This window comes from Loxodonta africana, chromosome 22, assembly GCF_030014295.1.
Source record: "Loxodonta africana isolate mLoxAfr1 chromosome 22, mLoxAfr1.hap2, whole genome shotgun sequence".
Lineage (NCBI taxonomy): Eukaryota > Metazoa > Chordata > Mammalia > Proboscidea > Elephantidae > Loxodonta > Loxodonta africana.
Genome location: NC_087363.1, coordinates 8,405,827 through 8,428,182, shown reverse-complemented (window position 1 = coordinate 8,428,182; position 22,356 = coordinate 8,405,827). Strand labels below are relative to the sequence as shown.

At 40.7% G+C, this 22,356-nt stretch overlaps 1 protein-coding gene across 1 annotated transcript in view; it reads left to right on the top strand.

The window, feature by feature from the left end:
* Positions 1 to 22,356, top strand: part of SYNPR (synaptoporin) — a 433,067-nt gene that overhangs the window by 344,595 nt on the left and 66,116 nt on the right. The window contains exon 4 of the mRNA XM_003410033.3: positions 17,489 to 17,687. Coding sequence (XP_003410081.1) covers positions 17,489 to 17,687 — 199 coding nt within the window. The remainder of the gene's footprint in view (positions 1 to 17,488; positions 17,688 to 22,356) is intronic.

Sequence of the window (22,356 nt, the reverse complement as noted above, 5' to 3'; positions counted from 1 at the left end):
GTAGCCGGTACTATGTCTAATTCACATAGATCGAGGTAGTAGCAGAACAAAAATTGGTTTAGAAACCTTCTGTATGTAAACTATTTGTTCAGGTCTACTATTAAATTAGATGTCATGGGAAAGCTGGGCTGCTTGTTTGTATACGAACATTCTGCTGGAAATCTGAGGATGCTGTAACGTAAAGCAGAGAGGCAGAGAGGAGTACTAGTTGCAAGTACAGGCTCCTCCTAAAATGTTTGCATTCAAGACTCGTCTCTGTCGCCTGTTAGACACACAGCCGTGGACCAGCTCACTACCTTCACCGTGCCTCAGTTTCTTCATCTGTAAAATGGTGATAGTAAGAAAATTGTGCTGAACATTAAATGAGACACAAGTAGGTAAAGAGCCTAGCCCAATGCTGGTGGTTGCAACAAGGTGGTAGTGGTTATTATAAACATTCTTTTATTAATAAAGAAATATCGACTTACCCTTCTCTAATTCCCTGAAAGCATACTTACATTTATTATTTTTCTAGGCCTTGTAAACAGAACTAAAACATGTAGACACTCGGCAGTTTCTTTGGTTTAATTGAAGCATCATAATTTTTTTTTTTTTTTTGATGAGCGTACACACACTGAATGAGACGCCATTTCAACAATCTCTACATGTGCGATTCAGGGACATTGGTTACATTCTTCAAGGTGTGCTACCACCCTTGCTATCCTTTTCCAAAGTATTTCACCACCATTATCTTAAATTCACTGTCGCCTAAGCTTCCCATCCAACATTTTGAGCTTCCATTGTTAAAATTTGATCTCAGATAATTCTTTAAAAGAGCATAATGTGCGAAGCAGATGTAAAATGTCTTAAAGACTTTGTTTAAGCAGTGAAATTTTTAGAAATCACAAAAATGAAGGCCTTTCATTGACAGACACAACACAGGAAAGCCCAATCACATTCAACTACCCCGTGATTGGTCAGGCAGCCAAGAAGGGAATTATACATTTGAAATCACCAAATTGGATTTGGCACCCTTTTGCAGCCTCAGCAATTACTCCCTGACTACTTCCTCACCAGATCAGAGGTGAACTCAGTCAGCTCCCAGATTCCACTTACCCGTCAACTGAACTACGCTATCCACGGAGAACAGTGTTTGTCCTTGTCTGGGTTCTAAATGAATGATATTTGCTTCCAAAGTTGTTATAGCTGCTAAACCCAGTGACTATAAAATTGCTCCCCTTCAATGAAATTTGTAAATATGAATCTGTACATATGCAAATGTAACTCCGATTGCTTAAAACCATCTTTATGTTAATAGAAATATATAGGTTTACTAATGCGTATTCTCATAGAGTATTTAAAAGGCTTCATGATATGAATTATTACAAGCAGACTATGAGAAGCTGACACGCTCTTCCTTTATAAATCATCTCCTACCCACTTCCATTGAACAGGCACTAGATTACAATTTCACTTCCACTCCTCCTCTTTCTCCTGATTTCAGCCCAGCATGGCTGGAGGGCTACACACTGAGCTAAAGATCATTGGTATTGATAAACAAGGCAGATTATTTAGTAAGTTATTTTGCCTTGTGCCGATAAGCACACTTAACAATTCCTATAAGTCGACATAATAATTTAGCAATGGGGAAAACATTGATATTCAGCTGGCTACATAGAAAAAAGCCATTATTTTCTTCTCTCCATCCCCTCCAGCCTCCACTCCACAAAGACTGCAGGCACAGTCAGTGTGTGTGAGGTGATGGGACTGACGTGACGGAAGCATGGCAGATGCTGAGATGCATCCTGGCGCCTGGAAAGGGAGCACGCATGGCTCTGAATAGTCATGATACGTGACATGGCCCTGCCTACTGTTTTCATTTCACATGGTGTCTATTATAAGAAAATCTTTACAAACGCTGACTTAAGACAAAGACCCAAATCCTTAGCCCAGCCCCCACGGTCCTCCATCTCATCCTGCACCACCCACCCCTCACTTGCTATGCCCCAGCTTCACAAGCCATATCTCAAACCCCCATGTGCTGTGCTCCCTGCCTACTCAGCTTCTTGGCACATGTTCGTTCCTACTGCTTTTTAACAGTTCAGAAACCATACAACTCACTTAAAGTGTAGGAGGAGCCCTGTGGCACAGTGGTAAAGAACTACAGCTACTAACCAAGAGGTCGGCAGTTCAAACCCACCAGTCACTCCTTGGAAACCCTATAGGGCAGTTCTACTCTGTCCTATAGTGTCACTATGAGTTGGAATTGACTCAATGGCATTGGATTTTGTTTTGCTTTGTAAAATTCACCTTAGTATATTCTCAGTACGTTCACAGAATTGTACATACATAGCCACAATTTTTAAACATTTCCTGACCCCAAAAAGGAACCCCACATCCCTTAGCCATCATCCCCAATCTCCCCACTGGTTTCTGTCTCTGTGATTTTACCTGCTCTGGACATTTCATATAAATGGAATCACACAATATGTGGTCCTTTGTGACTAGCTTCTGTCACTAAGCATAGCATTTTCAGGGTTCATCCACATTGTAGTATATATCAGTACTTCACCCCTTTTTGTTGTTGAATACTATTTCGCTGTATGGCTGTATCACATTTTATTTATCCATCCATTTGTTGAAGGACATATTGGTTGTTTCTACCTTTTAGCTGTTGTAAACAATGCTACTCTCAACATTCATGTACAAATTATGACTGGACACATGCTTTCATTTCTCTTGGGTATACACCTGTACCCCTCACACATCTGTCAAGTTGTCAGACTGTGGGAGCTTGTGTGTTGCTGTGATGCTGGAAGCTATGACACCAGTATTCAAATACAAGCAGGGTCACCTATGGTGGACAGGTTTCAGCTGAGATTCCAGACTAAGACAGACTAGGAAGAAGGGCTCAACAGTCTACTTCTGAAAAGAATTAGCTAATGAAAATCTTATGAATAGCTGCGGAACACTGTCTGATATAGTGCCAGAAGATAAGCCCCTCAGGAAGGTGGAGGGCACTTAAAATACGACTGGGGAAGAGCTGCCTCCTCAAAGTAGAGTCGGCCTTAATGACACGGATGGAGTCAAGCTTTTGAGACCTTCATTTGCTGATGTGGCACAGCTCAAATTGAGAAGAAACGGGTGCAAACTTTCATTAATAATCAGAACATGGAATGTACAAAGTATGAATCTAGCAAACTTGTAAACTGTCAAAATTGAAATGGAACACATAAACATTGATATCCTAGGCATTAATGAGTTGAAATGGACTGATATTTGCCATTTTGAATCAGAAGATCATATGGTCTAGTATGCCAGGAATGACAACTTGAAGAGGAATGGCATTGCATTCATCGTCAAAAAGAACATTTCAAGATCTATCCTGAAGTACAACACTGTCCGTGATAACATAATATCCACATTCCTACAAGGAAGACCAGTTAATACAACTAATATTCAAATTTAAACACCAACCACCAAGGCTAAAGATGAAGAAATTGAAGATTTTTACCAACATCTGTGGTCTAAAATTGGTCAAATATGCAATCAGGATGCATTGATAATTACTGGTGATCGGAATTTGAAAGTTGGAAATAAAGAAGGATTGGAGTTGGGAAAATATGGCCTTGGTGATAGAAATGATTCTGGAGATCACGTGGTAGAATTTTGCAAGACCAACAACTTCTTCATTGCAAATATCTTTTTTCAACAACATAAACAGCAACTGTACACATGGACTTTACCAGACGGAATATATAGGAATCAAATGGACTACATCTCTGGAAAAGCTCAATACCATTAGTCAGAAAAGGCCAGGGGCTGACTGCAGAAGAGACAATCAATTGCTCATATGCAAGTTCAAGCTGAAACTGAAGAAAATTAAAACAAGCCCATGAGAACAAAAGTATGACCTTGAGTATATCCCACCTAAATTTAGAACCATCTCAAGGATAGATTTGATGTGTTAAACACTAATGATTGAAGACCAGATGAGTTATGGAATGACATCAAGCACATCATACATGAAGAAAGCAAGACATCATTAAAAAGTCAGGAAAGAGACCAGCGGAGCCAACATGGAGGAATAGACAGACGGTTCTGTTGAGCCCTCTTTACAACAAAGACCCTAGAAAACAAGTGAAACGAATATATTTGTAACAAGCTGGGAGCCCTGAGCATCAAAGGCAAGCTTAGACAATGAACTGAGGGGCAGGGGGAGGAAGAGCCCCTTTGGAAGTGGAGAGGAGTTAGCGGACAGGAATCGCGGGGAGCCCTCAGGCACCATTCCTGGAGCAGAGGCAGTGGTGGCGGCTGCTCCTAGTGTTCGGGCACAGTTTCCTCAGGGAGAATCAGCCGGCCACACAGCCCTCTCACACCTCTGGAACCTAAGGAGACGGGCGCTTTCTCGGTGAAAGCTAAGTACTTGTGTATATTTTACAGCTCCCCCACCCCCACCCCCAACCCGGCTTCAGCAGCTGAATCCTTGGCCTGAAATAGACCCTGGTGAGCACATAGAGCCATTCTCCCGGCCTTGGGGAAGGGAAAAAAATTTGCAACTGTGGGGAAAAGATAATTCACTAGCTCCATTACCTAGGGGATCTCAGGACAGAAGAGACTCCTGTCCAGGCATAAACCGTCTGTGGACCTTGAGCACCTTTCCCTTCTGCATGGACCTCTGTGGGCCTATTTTGGGAGAATAAGCACTTGTTGGCAAACTCCAACCATTCCAGCTGTGTGGTGGAGAGGTGGGTGTTTGACATCACTTTGCCTATTAAACAAGGTCCTCACCTACCCACATCAGGGACCTAAGAACTGGTAGCTCCACTCAGATCACCCAGCCACCAGTGACTGGGGTCCAAAGATAACTGGTACCTCCTAGTCCTTACAACAAAAATGTTGGGTGCCCATGGTCCCTCTGAAGAACCCACCCACCAGCATGCTCTAGGGAACAGAGACATGTTTTCCTCAGGGACACTTGGGGGTCGGTTCTCAGCCCCCTGCCTTGATCAGAGCATGACCCCCTGCTGCAATCAGATACCGGTATATACGCCAATCACCCCGGCCCCTCTAAGACTGTAGGACAGAGCCTGTACCACACACTTTATATCAGCTACCTGGAAACCTGAGCTGAATTCATACAAGAAAACTGAATGGACTCCTAGACTGATATACCTGATAACAGCTCTAGCCAGCTGAGGACATGACACCAGAGCTCCAAAGGTGAAAATAATTTAGCTAGCTCACTCAAGCAACCCACAGGGGTATAGCAAAACAAAACAAGGCAAGCAGCTATGACACAGTAAGCCAGCATAAACTAGTACAATAACTTATAGATGACTCAGAGACAACAGACAATATCAAGTCACATAAAGAAACAGACCATGGTCACCTCAACAGGCTCTCAAAACAAAGAATCCAGGGATCTTTTAGATGAAAGTGCATTCCTGGAATTACCAGATGCAGAATACAAAAGTTTAATATACAGAACCCTTCAAGACATCAGGAAGAAAATGAGGCAATATGCAGAACAAGCCAAAGAACACACAGATAAAGCAACTGAAGAAATTAGAAAGATTATTCAGGATCATAATGAAAAGTTTAATAAGCTGGAAAAATCTATAGACAGACAGCAATCAGAAATTCAGAAGATTAACAATAAAATTACAGAATTAGATAACTCAATAGAAAGTCAGAGGAGCAGAATTGAGCAAGTAGAAGCTAGAATTTCTGAACTTGAAGATAAACTTGGTACTAATATATTTGAAGAAAAGTCAGATAAAAGAATTTTTAAAAAATGAAGAAAACTTAAGAATCATGTGGGACTCTACTCTATCAAGAGAAATAACCTACGAGTGATTGGAGTACCAGAACAGGGAGGGATAACAGAAAACACAGAGAAAATTGTTCAGGATTTGTTGGCAGAAAACTTCCCTGATATTGTGAAAGGTGAGAAGATATCTATCCAAGAAGCTCATCAAACTCCACATAAGGTAGATCTGAAAAGAAAGTCACCAAGACATATTATAATCAAGCTTGCCAAAACCAAAGATAAAGAGAGAATTATAAGAACAGCAATGGATAAACGAAAAGTCACCTACAAAGGAGAGCCAATAAGAATAAGCTTGGACTACTTGGCGGAAACCATGCAGACAAGAAAGCAATGGGATGACATATTTTAAAAATCGAAGGAAAAAAATTGCCTGCCAAGAACCATATATCCAGCTAGAGCTGGACAGCTCCACAGTAATAGCAGACTTCAACACACCACTTTCGGTGAAGGACAGGACATCCAGAAAGAAGCTCAATAAAGACACAGAAGATCTAAATGCCACAATCAACCAACTTAACCTCATAGACATATACAGAGCACTCCACCCAACAGCAACCAAGTATACTTTCTTTTCTAGTGCACGTGGAACATTCTCTAGAATAGACCACATATTAGGTCATAAAGCAAGCCTTAGCAGAATCCAAAACATGGGAATATTACAAAGCATCTTCTCTGACCATAAGGCCATAAAAGTGGAAAGCAATGATAGGAAAAGCAGGGAAAAGAAATCAAGTACTTGGAAACTGAACAACACCCTGCTCAAAAAAGGCTGGATTAGAGAAGACGTTAAGGATGGAATAAAGAAATTCAGAGAATCCAATGAGAATGAAAACACTTCCTATCAGAACCTTTGGGACACAGCAAAAGCGGTGCTCAGAGGTCAATTTATATCAATAAATGCACACATACAAAAAGAAGAAAGGGCCAAAATCAAAGAATTATCCCTACAACTTGAATAGAAAGAGAGCAACAAAAGAAACCCACAGGCACCAGAAGAAAATAAATAATAAAAATTAGAGCTGAACTGAATGAAATAGAAAACAGAAAAACAATAGAAAGAATTAATAAGAGCAAAAGCTGGTTTTTTGAAAAAAAACAACAAAATTGATAAACCACTGGCCAAACTGACAAAAGAAAAACAGGAGAGGAAACAAATAGCCCAAATAAGAAATGTGAGGAGTGATATTACAACAGACTCAACTGAAATTAAAAGAATCATATCAGATTACTATGAAAAACTATACTCAAACAAATTTGAAAACCTAGAAGAAATGGATGAATTCCTAGAAACACACTACCTACCTAAACTAACACAAACAGAGGTAGAACAACTAAATAGACCCATAACAAAAGAAGGGATTGAAAAGGTAATCAAAAAACTCCCAACAAAAAAAAGTCCTGGTCCGGAGGGCTTCACTGCACAGTTCTACCAAACTTTCAGAGAAGGGTTAACACCACTACTACTAAAGGTATTTCAGAGCATAGAAAAGGATAGAATATTACCAAACTCCTTCTATGAAGCCACCATATCCCTGATACCAAAACCAGGTAAAGACACCACAAGAAAAGAAAATTATAGACCTATATCCCTCATGAATGTAGATGCAAAAGTCCTTAACAAAATTCTAGCCAATAGAATTCAACAATGTATCAAAAAAATAATTCACCATGACCAAGTGGGATTTATACCAGGTATGCAGGGATGGTTCAACATTAGAAAAACAATTAATGTAATCCACCACATAAATAAAACAAAAGACAAGAATCACAAGATTTTATCAATTGATGCAGAAAAGACATTTGACTAAGTTCAACACCCATTCATGATAAAAACTCTCAGCAAAATAGGAATAGAAGGAAAATTCCTCAGCATAATAAAGGGCATTTACACAAAGCCAAGAGCCAAAAAAAAAAAAAAAGAGCCAACATCGCCCTAAATGGAGAGAGTCTGAAAACATTCCCATTGAGATCGGGTGCCAGACAAGGATGCCCTTTATCACCACTCTTATTCAACACTGTGCTGCAAGTCCTCGCAAGACCAATTAGGCTAGATAAAGAAATATAGGGCATCCAGATTGGCAAGGAAGAAGTAAAAGTATCTCTATTTGCAGATGACATGATCTTATACACAGAAAACCCTGAGGAATCCTCCAGAAAACTACTGAAACTAATAGAAGAGTTCAGCAGAGTATCAGGATACAAGATAAACGTACAAAAATCAGTTGGATTCCTCTACACCAACAAAAAGAACATCGAAGAGGAAATCACCACATCAATGCCATTTACAGTAGTCTCCAAGAAGAAAAAATACTTAGGAAAAAATCTTACCAGAGATGTAAAAGACTTATACAAAGAAAACTACAGTACACTTCTGCAAGAAACCAAAAGAGACTTACATAAGTGGAAGAACATACCTTGCTCATGGATAGGAAGACTTAACATTATAAAAATGTCTATTCTACCAAAAGGGATCTATACATTTAATGCAATTCTGATCAAAATCCCAATGACATTCTTTAATGAGATGGAGAAACAAATCACCAATTTCATATGGAAGGGAAAGAGGCCCCGGACAAATAAGGCATTACAGAAAAAGAAGAACAAAGTAGGAGGCCTTACTTTACCTGATTTTAGAACCTATTATACCGCCACAGTAGTCAAAACAGCCTGGTACTGGTACAACAACAGATACATGGACCAATGGAACAGACTTGAGAATCCAGACATAAATCCATCCACATATGAGCAGTTGATATTTGACAAAGTCCCCAAAAGATAGTCTTTTGAACAAACGGTGCTGGCATAACTGGATATCCATCTGCAAAAAAATAAAACAAGACCCATACCTCACTCCATGCACAAAAACTAACTCCAAATGGATCAAGGACCTAAATATAAAATCTAAAACGATAACGATCACGGAAGAAAAAATAGGGACAACGTTAGGAGCCCTAATACATGGCATAAACAGTATACAAAACACTATTAAGAATGCAGAAGAAAAACTAGATAACTGGGAGCTCCTAAAAATCAAACACTTATGCGCATCCAAAGACTTCACCAAAAGAGTAAAAAGACTACCTACAGACTGGGAAAAAGTTTTTAGCTATTTCATTTCTGATCAGCGCCAGATCTCTAAAACCTACATGATACTGCAAAAACTCAACTGCAAAAAGACAAATAACCCAATTAAAAAATGGGCAAAAGATATGAATAGGCACTTCACTAAAGAAGACATTCAGGTAGCTAACAGATACATAAGGAAATGTTCACAATCATTAGCCATTAGAGAAATGCAGATCAAAACTACAATGAGATTTCATCTCACTCCAACAAGACTGGCATTAATACAAAAAACACAAAATAATAAATGCTGGAGAGGCTGTGGAGAGATTGGATCACTTCTACACTGCTGGTGGGAATGTCAAATGATGCAACCACTTTGGAAATTGATTTGGCGCTTCCTTGAAAATCTAGAAATAGAACTACTGTATGATCCAGCAACCCCACTCCTCGGAATATATCCTAGAGAAATAAGAGCCTTTACATGAACAGATACATGCACACCCATGTTTATTGCAGCTCTGTTTACAATAGCAAAAAGGTGGAAGCAACCAAGGTGCCCATCAATGGATGAATGGATAAATAAATTATGGTATATTCACACAATGGAATACTACGCATTGATAAAGAACAGTGAGGAATCTGTGAAACATTTCATAACATGGAGGAACCTGGAAGGCATTATGCTGAGTGAAATTAGTCAGTTGCAAAAGGACAAATATTGTATAAGACCACTATTATAAGAACTTGAGAAATAGTTTAAATTGAGAAGAAAACATTCTTTTGTGGTTATGAGAGCGGGGATGGAGGGAGGGTGGGAGAGGGGCATTCACTAATTAGATAGTAGATAAGAACTACTTTAAGTGAAGGGAAAGACAGCACACAATACAGGGGAGGTCAGCACAATTGGACTAAACCAAAAGCAAAGAAGTTTCCTGAATACACTGAATGCTTCAAAGGCCAGCATAGCAGGGGCAGGGGTCTGGGGACCATGGTTTCAGGGGACATCTAAGTCAATTGACATAATAAAATCTATTAAGAAAACATTCTGCATCCCACTTTGAAGAGTGGCTTCTGGGGTCTTAAACGCTAGCAAGCAGCCATCTAAGATGCATCAATTGGTCTCAACCCACCTGGATCAAAGGAGAATGAAGAACTCCAAGGACACAAGGTGATTACAAGCCCAAGAGACAGAAGGGGCCACATGAACCAGAGACTACATCATCCTGAGACCAGAAGAACTAGATGGTGCCCAGCTACAACTGATGACTGCTCTGACAGGGAACACAACAGAGAACCCCTGAGGGAGCAGAAGAGCAGTGGGATGCAGACCCCAAATTCTCATAAAAAGACCAGACTTACTGGTCTGACTGAGACTGGAAGGACCCCGGTGGTCATGGCCCCCAGACCTTCCGTTGGCCCAGGACAGGAACCATTCCCAAAGCCAACTCTCAGACATGGATTGGACTGGACAATGGGGTGGAGAGGGATGCTGGTGAGGAGTGAGCTTCTTGGATCAGGTGGACATTTGAGACTATGTTGGCATTTCCTGCCTGGAGGGGAGATGAGAGGGTGGAGGGGGTTAGAAGCTGGTGAAAAGGACACAAAAAGAGAGAGTGGAGGGAAAGAGCAGGCTGTCTCATTAGAGGGGGAGTAATTGGGAGCGTGTAAAAAAAAATTTTTTTTTTTTTAGCAAGGTATATATGGGTTTTTGTGTGAGAGACTGACTTGATTTGTAAACTTTCAGTTAAAGCACAATAAAATTTATTTTAAAAGTCAAGAAAGAAAAGACCAAACTGGATGTCAGAAGAGACTCTGAAACTGCTTTTGAACTTTGAGTAGCTAAAGCAAAAGGAAAAAATGATGAAGCAAAACAGCTGAACAGAAGATTTCAAAAGGTGGCTGGAGAAGACAAAGTAATGTATTATGATGACATGTGGAAAGACCTGGAGATAGAAAACCAAAACAGAAGAACACCCTTGGCATTTCTCAAGCTGAAATAAAAGAAGAAAAAACTCAAGCCTCCAGTAGCAATATTGAAGGATCCCATGGATAAAATATTGAATGACTCAAGGAGCATCAAAACACAGAGTCACTATACCAAAAAGAATTTGCCGACAGTTCAAACATCTCAGGAAGTAACATATGATCAGGAACCGATGGTACTGAAGGAAGAAGTCCAAGCTGCACTGAAGACAATTGGCAAAAAACAAGGCTTCAGTAATTGACAGAATACCAATTGAGATGTTTCAACAAACGAATGCAGAGCTGGAAGTGCTCACTCATCTGTGCCAAGAAATTTGGAAGATAGCTACCAGTGTTTTGTTCTGTTGTCCACAGGGTCACTATGAGTCAGAACTGACTCGACGGCACCTAACAACAACAGCAAATATACCTGGGAGTGACATTGCTTGTTGTGTTTAACGTTTGAGGAACTAACAGACTACATTCCAAGGTGGCTGCACCATTTTAGAGTCCCACCAGCAGTGCATGAGGGTTGCAATTTCTCCACATTCTTGATAATACTTATCACCCATATTTTCTAATGTAGCCATCCTACTGTATGTGAAGAGAGAGCTCATTGTTCTTTTGTCCCTATCTTTTGACATGTGTAATTTCTACTTCTCTTGTAAACTGTAGCTTAAAACTCACTCCCATTGGTTATCTTACATTGACCACCGCCCTCTGGACTAACGTAAGAGTCCTCTCAAAAAACCCTATCTTTCCCCCCTAAACTCTAAGTTCCACATGGGCAGGGATGATCCCATCTCTACTTTGTCCCCACTCTATTCCCAGCATCTAGCCATTGTGTGATCTGTAGTGGTGCTTGTTAAAATTTAGTTTAATGAATGACATGTTAAGAAATAATCATGAAAAGGTATATGTTATCTGAACATCACCAATATCAAAGTAATTAGCCTGAGGACTTTTTATATCTTTTTTATTTCTCAGCATTCCTTATAGACTACACTGTTGAGAAACATATTTTAATGTCTCTGGCAAGGGGAAGAAGGATGCTTTACAATATAACCAATATCAAAACTCTTATTACCATAAATTTTATCGAAGTTATACACTGTTATGAATTGAATTGTGTCCCCCAAAATATGTGTTATAAATCCTAGCCTCTTTGCCTGTGGGAATCAGTTGTCTTTATTATGTTAATAATACATAATTAGTGTAGGGTGTATCTTAATCTCTTTTGAGATATAAAAGAAATTAAACAAGCAAGCTAGAGAAACAGAGATTGGGGAAGAGAGATGCCAAGTCACATGAAGATTGCTCAGGAGAAAAAGCTCAAAGAGACAAGGACCTTCCTCCAGAACCAACAGAGAGAAAGCCTTCCCTTAGAGCCAACACCCTGAATTTGGACTTCTAACCTTCTAAACTGTGAGAAAATGGATTTGTTTTTGTTAAAGCCACCCACCTGTGGTATTTTTGTTGTAGCAGCACTAAACCAAAAAACTAAACTCATTGTTGTCAAGTCGATTCCAACTATTAGCAATCCTATAGGACAGAGCAAAACTGCCCCATAGGGTTTCCAAGGAGCAGCTGGTGGATTCTAACTGCCAATCTTTTGATTAGCAGCCATATCTCTTAACCACTGCACCACCAGGGCTAAATTAGAATTTGGTACAGCAGAGTGGGGTGCAGTTCTAACAGGTAACTAAAACGTGGAAGTTGTTTTGGAATTGAGTAATGGGTAGAGGCTGGAAGAGTTTTAAGGTGCCTAATAGTAAAAACCTGAAGGCCTGATGGTGGCTATGAGCTGGAATTGACTCAACGGCAACAGGATTTGTTTTTTTGTGTGTGTGTGATAGTAAAAGCCTAGATTGGCTTGAAAACACTGTTGGTAGAATTATGGACATCAAAGGCAATTCTGATGAAGGCTTAGAAGGAAGTGAGGAGAGCTATAGAGAAAATCTCTATAGTCTCAGAGAATACATACGGCATCAGCAGCAGAATGTTGCTAGAAATGTGGACATTAAATGTGCTTCCAGTGAGGCTTTAAAAGGAAATGATAAACATGTAATTGGGTAGTGGAAGAAGGGTGATACTTTTTATGCAGTGGCAAAGAGTTTGTCTGAATTATGTTCAAATATTTGGTGGGAGGTAGAACGTGTAAGAAATGAACTTGGATATCTGGCTGATGAGATTTCTAAGCAAGATTTTAAAGGCGCCATGTGGTTTATCCTTGCTGCTTATGGTAAAATGCGAGAAGAAAGAGATGGACTTAAAAATGAACTGTGCAAAATGAAAACGGAACTTAAAGATTTGGAAAATTCTGTTGGGCAAACTAAAGACACGTGTTCTAGAACTTTAAACAAGAAAGTGGTTATGCAATCTTTTGCTAAAGAGATTAAGCCTGTGACTGATGGATCTAACCAACTACCACAGCAGAAAACCCATCAGCTTAGACTGAAGGGGGCAGAGAAAAAATTAAAGAAAAGAACACTGCCTCTTGGAATTCTACAGGTAGGAAACAGGTCAAAGGAGCTAAATCTGTTGTCCTCCAAGAAAAGAAAAGGACCATTTCTGGAGCAGTTCAGAGGTCGAAGAACTGTTGGAAGGAGTATAGAAAGCAGGGCTTCTCGGTTTCAATGGGTGGGGCCACAGTCTCCTGGATTTCAAAGGGTGGGGTCACAGCTCCTGGGTTTCGGCGACCCAGATCTTAACCAACTCAGTTCCGGAGTGTGGGGCTGCCATTAAGGTGTACCAGGGGACGGGGCACAGCCCAAAGCTGAGGAGACAAGGCTGCCATGCCCAAAGGGCAGAAGAATGGGGGCTGTTGAAACCAGATGGTGAGGTAGCTGCTCAGATGGACTAGGAGAACAGGGCCACCCAAAGCCTAGGGAGCAGTATTGCCATCCAAGTAGGCCCGGAAGGCAAAGCTGAAGCCCAGGGCTGAGGGGCCTCCACCCAGAATCCAGACAGCATGGCCAAAACCCAGAGTCTGGAGGGCAGGGCCAGCGCCCAGATGGTTTCAGAGAATAGAGAATTATTTTCAAGCCTTGAGAGTTAATGTAAATTGTTCTGCTGGGTTTTGGACTTGCTTGGTGCCCATTATCCCTTCTTTCCCTCCAGATTCTTCCATTTGTGATGGAAATGTCTGCCTTTTACTTGTTCCACAATCAGACTTTGGAAATAGATAACTTGGAGTTTAGATTTCACAGATTCAGTGGTGAAGAGGAATTTTGCCCCAGGATGGAATATGCTTAAAGTCTCACCCGTATTTGATTTAGATGATTCAGAAGATGAGATTTTGGACTTGGAATTGATTGAAGAATTTTGGGATGATGTGGTGGCGTGAATGTGTTTTGCATGTGGAAAGGACATGAATTTTTAGGGACAAAAGGGTGCAATGTTATAGATTGAATTGTGTCCCCCAAATGTATGTGTTGTGAATCCTAACTTCTATGCCTGTGGGAATGGGTTGTCTTTGTTATGTTAATCATACAGGATTAGTGTAGGGTGTGTCTTAAATCAATCCCTTTTGAGATGTAATAGAGATTAAACAAGCAAGTGAGAGAGGCAGACTTGGGGGAAAAGAGATGCCAAGCCACATGAAGATCACCCAGGAGCAGAAGCTCAAAGAAACAAGACATTCCCCCAGAGCCAACAAAGAGAGAGAAAGACTTCCCATAGAGCTGGTGCCCTGAATTTGGACTTCTAGCTTCCTAAACAGAGAAAACAAATTCGTGTTTGTTAAAGCCCCCCACTTGTGGTATTTCTGTTATAGCAGTACTAGATAACTAAGGGACACAACTTTCAGTTAGTCAAGAAAAGAGTCTCTTCTTTGTGAGTGAGGCTCAGTATCCACAAGTAAAATCAAATGGACTTTGTAAACAGTTTTCTTTTAAGTCAAACAATAAATAAAAAAGAGTATGTTTTTGAGAAGGAACCTAGGGCAACTGGGCTTTCCTGCTTTGGCTGTCAACAAGGGCACACCCCTAGAGATTTTAACTCAGTAGGTCCAGAATAAAAACAACAACAACCAGTCACCACTGAGTTGCTTCTGATTCAATACAACCCCCACGTGTGTGTTCCATAAGGTTTTCAATGGCTGAGTTTTCAGAAGTAGATCACCAGGCCTTTCTTCTGAGGTGCCTCTAGGTGCACTTGAACCTTCAACCTTTCAAATAGCAGCTGAGTGCACTAACCGTTTGTACCACCCAGGGACTCCAGGTTCAGGAAAGGGCCCTGGAATATCCTTTTTTTTTTTTTTTAAATTATTTTTTAAATCAAGGCCCCCAGTGATTCTGATGCTAGGTATCCACAGGCTTCACTTTGAGGAAACATCCATCCTGGTTAATGTTCTCATTATTTATGAAGAGCAGGTTAATGCAGAGGTTGAAGAAAAAAAAAAAATCAGGCTCTGGTGTCAGACGAAGATTTAAATCCATGACCCAACATTTACTATGTGGTTTAGGACAAATTACTCACTCTTTCTAAACCTCTGTGTCTTCATCTATAAAGAGAAGGAGAGGCAATGAAAATGCCTACATCATAGGCTTGTTTTGAGCATTACATTGAATAACACATATAAACAGTTAACACAAAGCCTGGCACATAGAAAAGGCACCTATGTTAGTTGCTAGTATTATTGCTATTTTTTCATGATCATTATTACCTTAATTGGAAGAGGATGTGCACATGGGTCTGTTTTAAAGGGATTGAGTTTTACTTAGTCAGTAAATCACTTCCTGGACCTAAGTTGGGAATTTACCAGGTTCATCAATGGTTGTATGATCATTGTTACTTTCACAGATAATTTTCTAAGTGATGCTTTATTGATGTAAATAGTTTTCATTCAAGTGCTTGCCTAATCCTTAAGGAATAAATTAGTCACTTCTGAAGAAGAAGAATTTGGTTACTGTCTTAGTCATCTAGTGCTGCTATAACAGAAATACCACAAGAGGATGGCTTTAACAAATGCAAATTTATTTTCTCAGTTTAGAAGACTAGAATTCCAAATTCAGGGACTCCAGCTTTAGGGAAAGGCTTTCTCTCTCTGTCAGCTCTGGGGTGAGGTCCTTGTCTCCTTTCAACATCTGTGGGCCCAGCATTCTTCGGAGATCTCCATGTATCTTGGCATCAGTCTTCCCCTGGGTCTAGGAGGTTCTCAGCAGAGGGGCCCCTGCTTCAAAAGGATGCTCTGTACTCCCAGCTCTTCTTTCTAGGGAGTGGGGTCCCTACTTGCTTGCTTCTCTTTCCTTTTATCTGTTGTAAAACAAAAGGTGTGACTCAAGCAAGGATGTGACTTGAGTAAGGGCATGACTTGAGTAAGGCAGTGCGACTCAAGATACACCCCACCCTAGTCCTGCCTCATAGAGGTTTTTGGATTTAGAACTCACAAAATGGAGGATGGTTACATAACATCACAAAATGGAGGATAATTACATACTACTGGAAATCATGGCCTAACCAAATTGACACATATTTTTGAAGGACACAGTTCAATCCACGACAGCTACTATATTAAGTTACAGTTAACTGCATGGTTCTAGTTCCCATCATGAGCTCCTGTTATGCCTATAACACATCTTCCTTAAGTGTCATCAACTGAGCACAAAGTGTTGCCCAAACATCTTTTTTTCTCTATTAAATAACATAATGCACTTGGATGCTGCCCTGACAGAACTTATTCTAGAAAATAGAAGTTCCAAAGTTCAATCAAATGAGGACCTATCAGTCATCTTACAAAATCAGGAATGTTAATCTATGTATTAAAGTACTATGTACTGAGTGTAACAAGCCTCAGCCATTCAGGATACATAGAGAAGAAAGCCAAGGTCCAACTACCAGGAAGAGTTCATTGCTGAAGGTATAGTTTTTTTTTTTTTTTTAGTGCCGAAGGTATAGTAGAGAGAGAAAAAAAAAGTAATCTAATACATTACCATGACAGTTTTGGCTGGTGATCAGTGCTAAGAATGACATTAAAGAGGGTGAGGTGATAGAAAATGCCTAAAAGAAGGGAGCTACAGTGGATTAGTAGCCAAGGAAAGGTTCCCCCAGGAGATGATAACTGAGGGGATACCTGGATGCCAAGAAGGACTTGACCATGGAAGATGTCAGAGGGCAGAGTGATTGAGGAAGAGGAAATAGGCAGATACAAGACCCTAAGGCAGGAGCAAGCTTTGGCATTACTGAGAAATAGGATGTGGGCCCGCACGGTGCAAAGGGGCGATGGAGGCGGAAGTGGTAGGGGAAGAGGCTGGAGACATAGATATGGGCATGTCAGTAAGGCCTGGTCTTCCACGTTAAGGAGCTGGTGGGATTTTATGCCAAGCACAGTGGGGAAACACTAGGGGATTTAAGCAGAAGGTGCTGTACTTCAACTTATAATCATTTCACACTCCTTTTTCTTGCCCTATCCCTTTTCTCTAGAGTGGCTAGCCATTATTCAACCCAACTGAACAATGTTTAACTGCAATATTTATTTCCACATCCACAGTGATCATCTCTACAATGGTTTTAATGAAGTTGCCTCTTAGACATGCCACAAAACCCTCAAAACCACATTTCAATTTGCTTTAGAAGGTGTAGGCATGTGGCATCGAATTTCCTCTCCACAGCATATTAAAGAGTGTCTTCTTGAATCTTGGGATTTAGGTTGCACCAGGTGACCTTTGAGGTACCTACCTGCGAGGGAAAGGAGCGGCAGAAGCTGGCCTTGATTGGTGACTTCTCGTCTTCAGCAGAATTCTTCGTTACCGTTGCAGTCTTCGCCTTCCTCTACTCCTTGGCTGCCACTGTCGTTTACATTTTCTTCCAGAACAAGTACCGAGAGAACAACCGGGGCCCACTCATTGTAAGTGATTTTCTTTTTGAAATAACTTTCTATTCCTTCTTATCTCTTTTTTCTAATGCTTGGAGGGCTATGGAGTTGCCTGAGCACTCAGGGCAGGTATTTTAAAGGTAAACAATTTCTTTTTCATCCAAATCTCTTGGATCTACAGCAAAAACATGATGTCTGTCATTCTCTTGTGCCACTGTGTTAGAAAAGTAGCACAAGAGTTGTTGGAAACCCCTCTGAAATAAATGACTGAAAATCTCATGAGATCAAGGAAAGAGTAACGAAGTTTGCTGCAAATTGATTTAGCTCAGCATCTCGGAGTTAGTCAACCATTTTTCTCTCTGAGTATTTGGACAGTGTGACTTGTGCTTGTTTAGTTTGAGACGGGGATCTACATCTTTCGACACTGCCTTCATCTGTTCCTTCCTTCCTTAGTTCCTTCCTAATTTCCATCCTTCCTTTCTTCCTCCCTTCCCTCCTTCCTTCCTTTCCTCCTTCCATTCTTCCTAATTTCCTTCCTTCCCTCTTTTCCTCCCTCCTTCCTAATTTCCTTCTTTTCTTCCTTCCTTCTCCTTCTCCTCCATCTCCCTTTCCGCCCTCGTCCTCCTTTTTTCCCTCTCTCTCCTACCTTTTTTTCTTCTTTTTCAGTGTTTCAAGGTCTGTCATACGTGAAGCCAATATAGCTGAGTATATCCCAGTGGGGCACTCATATGTTTGTTGTTAGTCGCCATCGAGCCGATTCTGACTCATGGCGACCTCGGGGTACATAAAACTCTCCCAGAGGTACACGGGCATGGATAATTTTAAGGAAATAAATTTAAAATATCTCAAACTTCGTATGTACATCTGCCTAAAATATATCTTCCTGAGAATGCCTGTCACCTGACAATATCTTGCTGTCTTTTTCGTCACCTACTCCCATTGTACAAACATCCTTCTCCCATCCCAAATCTTACTACATAGCCCATTGCCACAGGATACAAAGCCTCTGGGACTAAACAAAGGGAATACTGGTGTTGGTGCTGATGAAAGAGAGTTATTCCAGTGCTTGGATGATGTAATCTTTTGCATATCAGGAGGTTTCCAATTTTTTGCTTTCAAAAAAATTGAAAGTGCTTACGGTGTGGTGAATTGCTATTATATGGCCCTTCTAGCCATGGTCTTGTAACTCCCACAAAATGATTGGGTAGGATTATGCAAATAAGATGCATGTAGCCCACCAAGGGGACTGGAGAGTCTGCTAATGCAAATAAGATGCATGGAATGCTTGTGGGGCTGGGAATATACAAATAAGGTATATGGAACCCTGGTAGGGAGTTGGTCAGTTTTGCCATCCCACTAGGCTTAAAAAAACCAGTCCCAGGTGTTGGAGGGTGGGGTACCTCACTACATCAAGAAAAAGCCAGGAGTAGAGTGTGTCCTTTGTATCTGGGATCCCTGTGCTAAGAACTTCCTAGACCCAACACACAGAGGGAGCTGTAACATGGGAGACAGCGTGAAGTGGCAAGAAGCAGCAGCAAGCACAGCAGAGTCAAGGGGCAGAAGAACCAGGACACCAGCGCGAGACAACATGGTGGGCATCATAGCCTGTGGAGCAAGGTGGCTACGGTGGGTGTGCTGACCCACAGAGTGAGAGAGCTGAGAGCCTTTGGGCAGTGGGCTTGCTGGTGGAGTGGGGTGCCTTTGGGCACTTATTGATGGAGCTAGGTTTGCTGAACCATGGAGCAAGAGAGCTGAGCACCATTGGGCACGGGGCTTCCTGGTGAAGTGGGATGCCTCTGGGCACTTATTGGTGGAGCTAAACAGCTTTGTAACACTTGCCTGAGCAGGGGTCAAGGGCAGGGGGACAAGGTCAAGAACAAGATCCCAGTGGCAGAGGCCAGGCCTGAGCAGGGCCTGGCACCAGAGACCTGCCTTCAGACACAGCCAAGAAGCTATTCTGATCAAAGGACTGTATTCTGAGTTGTTTCTGTTACAACAAAACCTGTGAAAGCCAAAACCTGTGTAAAGCAAAAACCTGTCAGAGAAGGAAAACACAAATATTTTCCACTAAAACAAGTGATAGAAAAGTGGGAAGACTGAACCCTGTCAAAGGCGGAAAACTTGACTCAGAAAAACAAAGCAGTCCTGCTGAGTTCCAGCTCTCACAGGTGTCACTGTACTTCCTAGTTGATCCTGACCCTGAATTGTAACTCTTACTTCCCTCATAAACCCCATAACTGTGAGTATACTCTGTGAGTTTTGTATGGCCGTTGCAATGAATTACCAAACCCAGCAGAGAAGCAGAGAGTGCTGTGAGAGGGATTACTGGTGTCAGAATTGATAAAAAGGTTGGAGAGCAAAGTTATGTCTGACGGCCACCTCACAGGGATCAACTGTGGGCTGTTGACGCTGATGGTGATCCTCTCTCCTTCCCCTGAACTTAGATGAGGTGCGATGCTGCCATTTTACAATGCTAATCTACTCATAAGGAGCCCCAAGAAAAGACCTGGTGATCTAGTCCCGTAAAGATTATAGCCTAGGAAACCATACGCGGCAGTTCTACTCTGTCACGTGGAGTTACCATGAGTCAGAATCAACTTGACAGCACACAACAACAGCAATCTACTGATCAGCTGATAGATCATTAAAAAACCATTTTTGATGACAAGTACCGTGTGGCCTAAAGCTTATAACACAGAAGGAATTCAGAGAAATGAATGACACTACAACAAAACCTCACCCATTCCCATCTGCTCGTTGATATGAACAAGCCTTCTCAGGACTTACATCTATAAAATGAAAAACAGAAATAGAATTCATGCTGAATTACATCCCATTCTTGAAATAAATAATATCTGTCCAAAAACTATATAAACTCATTGAAGAAAAAAGCCTCATCCAAATAACAGATAAATTTCCAATATAAAAAATTTACTTTTTTATATTTAAGCATTATTTATTAAGTTTTATAATACATTTATATTGTTTTGGGCCATTGTGTATTAATAATGCTTGTAATGATAACACAATCCAAAAGAAATTTTTGATACTTTAAGCATTAGGGTCATAAGGAATTAAAAAGTAATTTAAATTTATATACATATTTTTGTTGCAAAGAAATATAATACTATGGTGATCAAAAAAGTGCTTTCCAGTGTGAACAATATTATTCTAAGACATAATTCTATGAGGGAAGTGTAATGAAAATACAAGGTCAAAGAGAGCAAAAGAAACAATGTAAAATGTCCAATGGTAAAAAAAACAATAGTTCATTAATTTTTTCATAGAAAATGGTGAGCATAAAATAACTTTTTTATTAGAAACATTTAAAAGATAGATATAATGGTTATATTTTTAAATATCAATACTAACAATATGACAGAAATTACATCCTTTGCAACTATTTAAACCTTTAATAAAAAAAATTAAATGTCAACCTTAAAATATAGAAGTAGAAACACGGTTCTTTTTTTTTTTTTTTTTTTAATTTATTTAGGGAATATGTGAGCAAACTGCTAACCAAAAGGTCGGCAGTTCGAAACTACCAGCCGCTCCTTGGAAACCCTATGGGGCAGGTCTACTCTGTCCTATAGGGTTACTATGAGTAGGAACTGACTCAGTGGGAATGGGTTTGTTTTCGTTTTTAGTATAATCTCTATATTATAAAGCCCTATACCTTAAAAGGAGCCCTGGTGGCACAGTGATTTAGTACTCGTCTGCTAACCCTCCAGTGGCGTCATGGGAGAAAGATATGGCAGTCTGCTTCTATAAAGATTTACGGTCTTGGAAACTCCATGGTGCAGTCCTGCTCTGTCCTCCATGGTTGCTATGAGTCAGAATCGAATCAAGGGCAGTGGGCTTTGTTTGCATTTGGTATCTGATAAAGAACTCCCTGGGAGGTGCAAGCAGATTGCAATTGCCTGCTAAGCTAAAGGTTGGAGGTTCAAACCCACCTAGCAGGGCTGCAGGAGAAAGACCTGTCGAAGTGTTACCATGAAGATTACGACCCTAGGGAGCTCAGTTCTATTCCGTAACACGCTGAATCGCCATAAGTCAGAATTGATTTGACAGAAATGCGTTTGGTTTTTTAAGTTTTGGTACCTGAAAGTAAATCTATTTTGAAGGGTAACTAGGAGACATTCCTGTTTGTAGAACCTTGCAGTTGCTTTTGAAGGGACTGGAAGAAATACAGATTCTCACCACTTTATCATGTTAACTTTGAGGAAGAAGGGTAATGCAGCAGGTGTCTTTTTTTCCCTCCCAAATTGGATCTAATTGTCCTAATGGTTTAAAGTGTCTTTAACAGAGTAACCCAACTTGGGGCCATCACTCCTGTGATACGCAGATAGGTACACAAAGAGATTGCCACGCCTGTAGCCTAATACCAGCATGTACCTGTCCATTCCTGGACACAAGGGACACATATACACGTAGACACAGAATTCTAAAGAACAAGGAAATATCGTGACTTCCAGACAGGAGAAGGTGACACAGCTAGTTTGCACATAAAGTGGGAAAATACCTGTTTTGTTATATGAAACCTCATTCTCCTCACAAGACGTAAACTTGTGAAGGGGCTACCTCGCTCTGTGTAAATCGTCTTTGCCATCAACCGGGGTTTAATGAAATCCTGCGTTGTGTACACACTGGGTAGGTTTTGTTTCATTACATTGTTGGGGAGGGGGGAAATTCTGGTAATAAA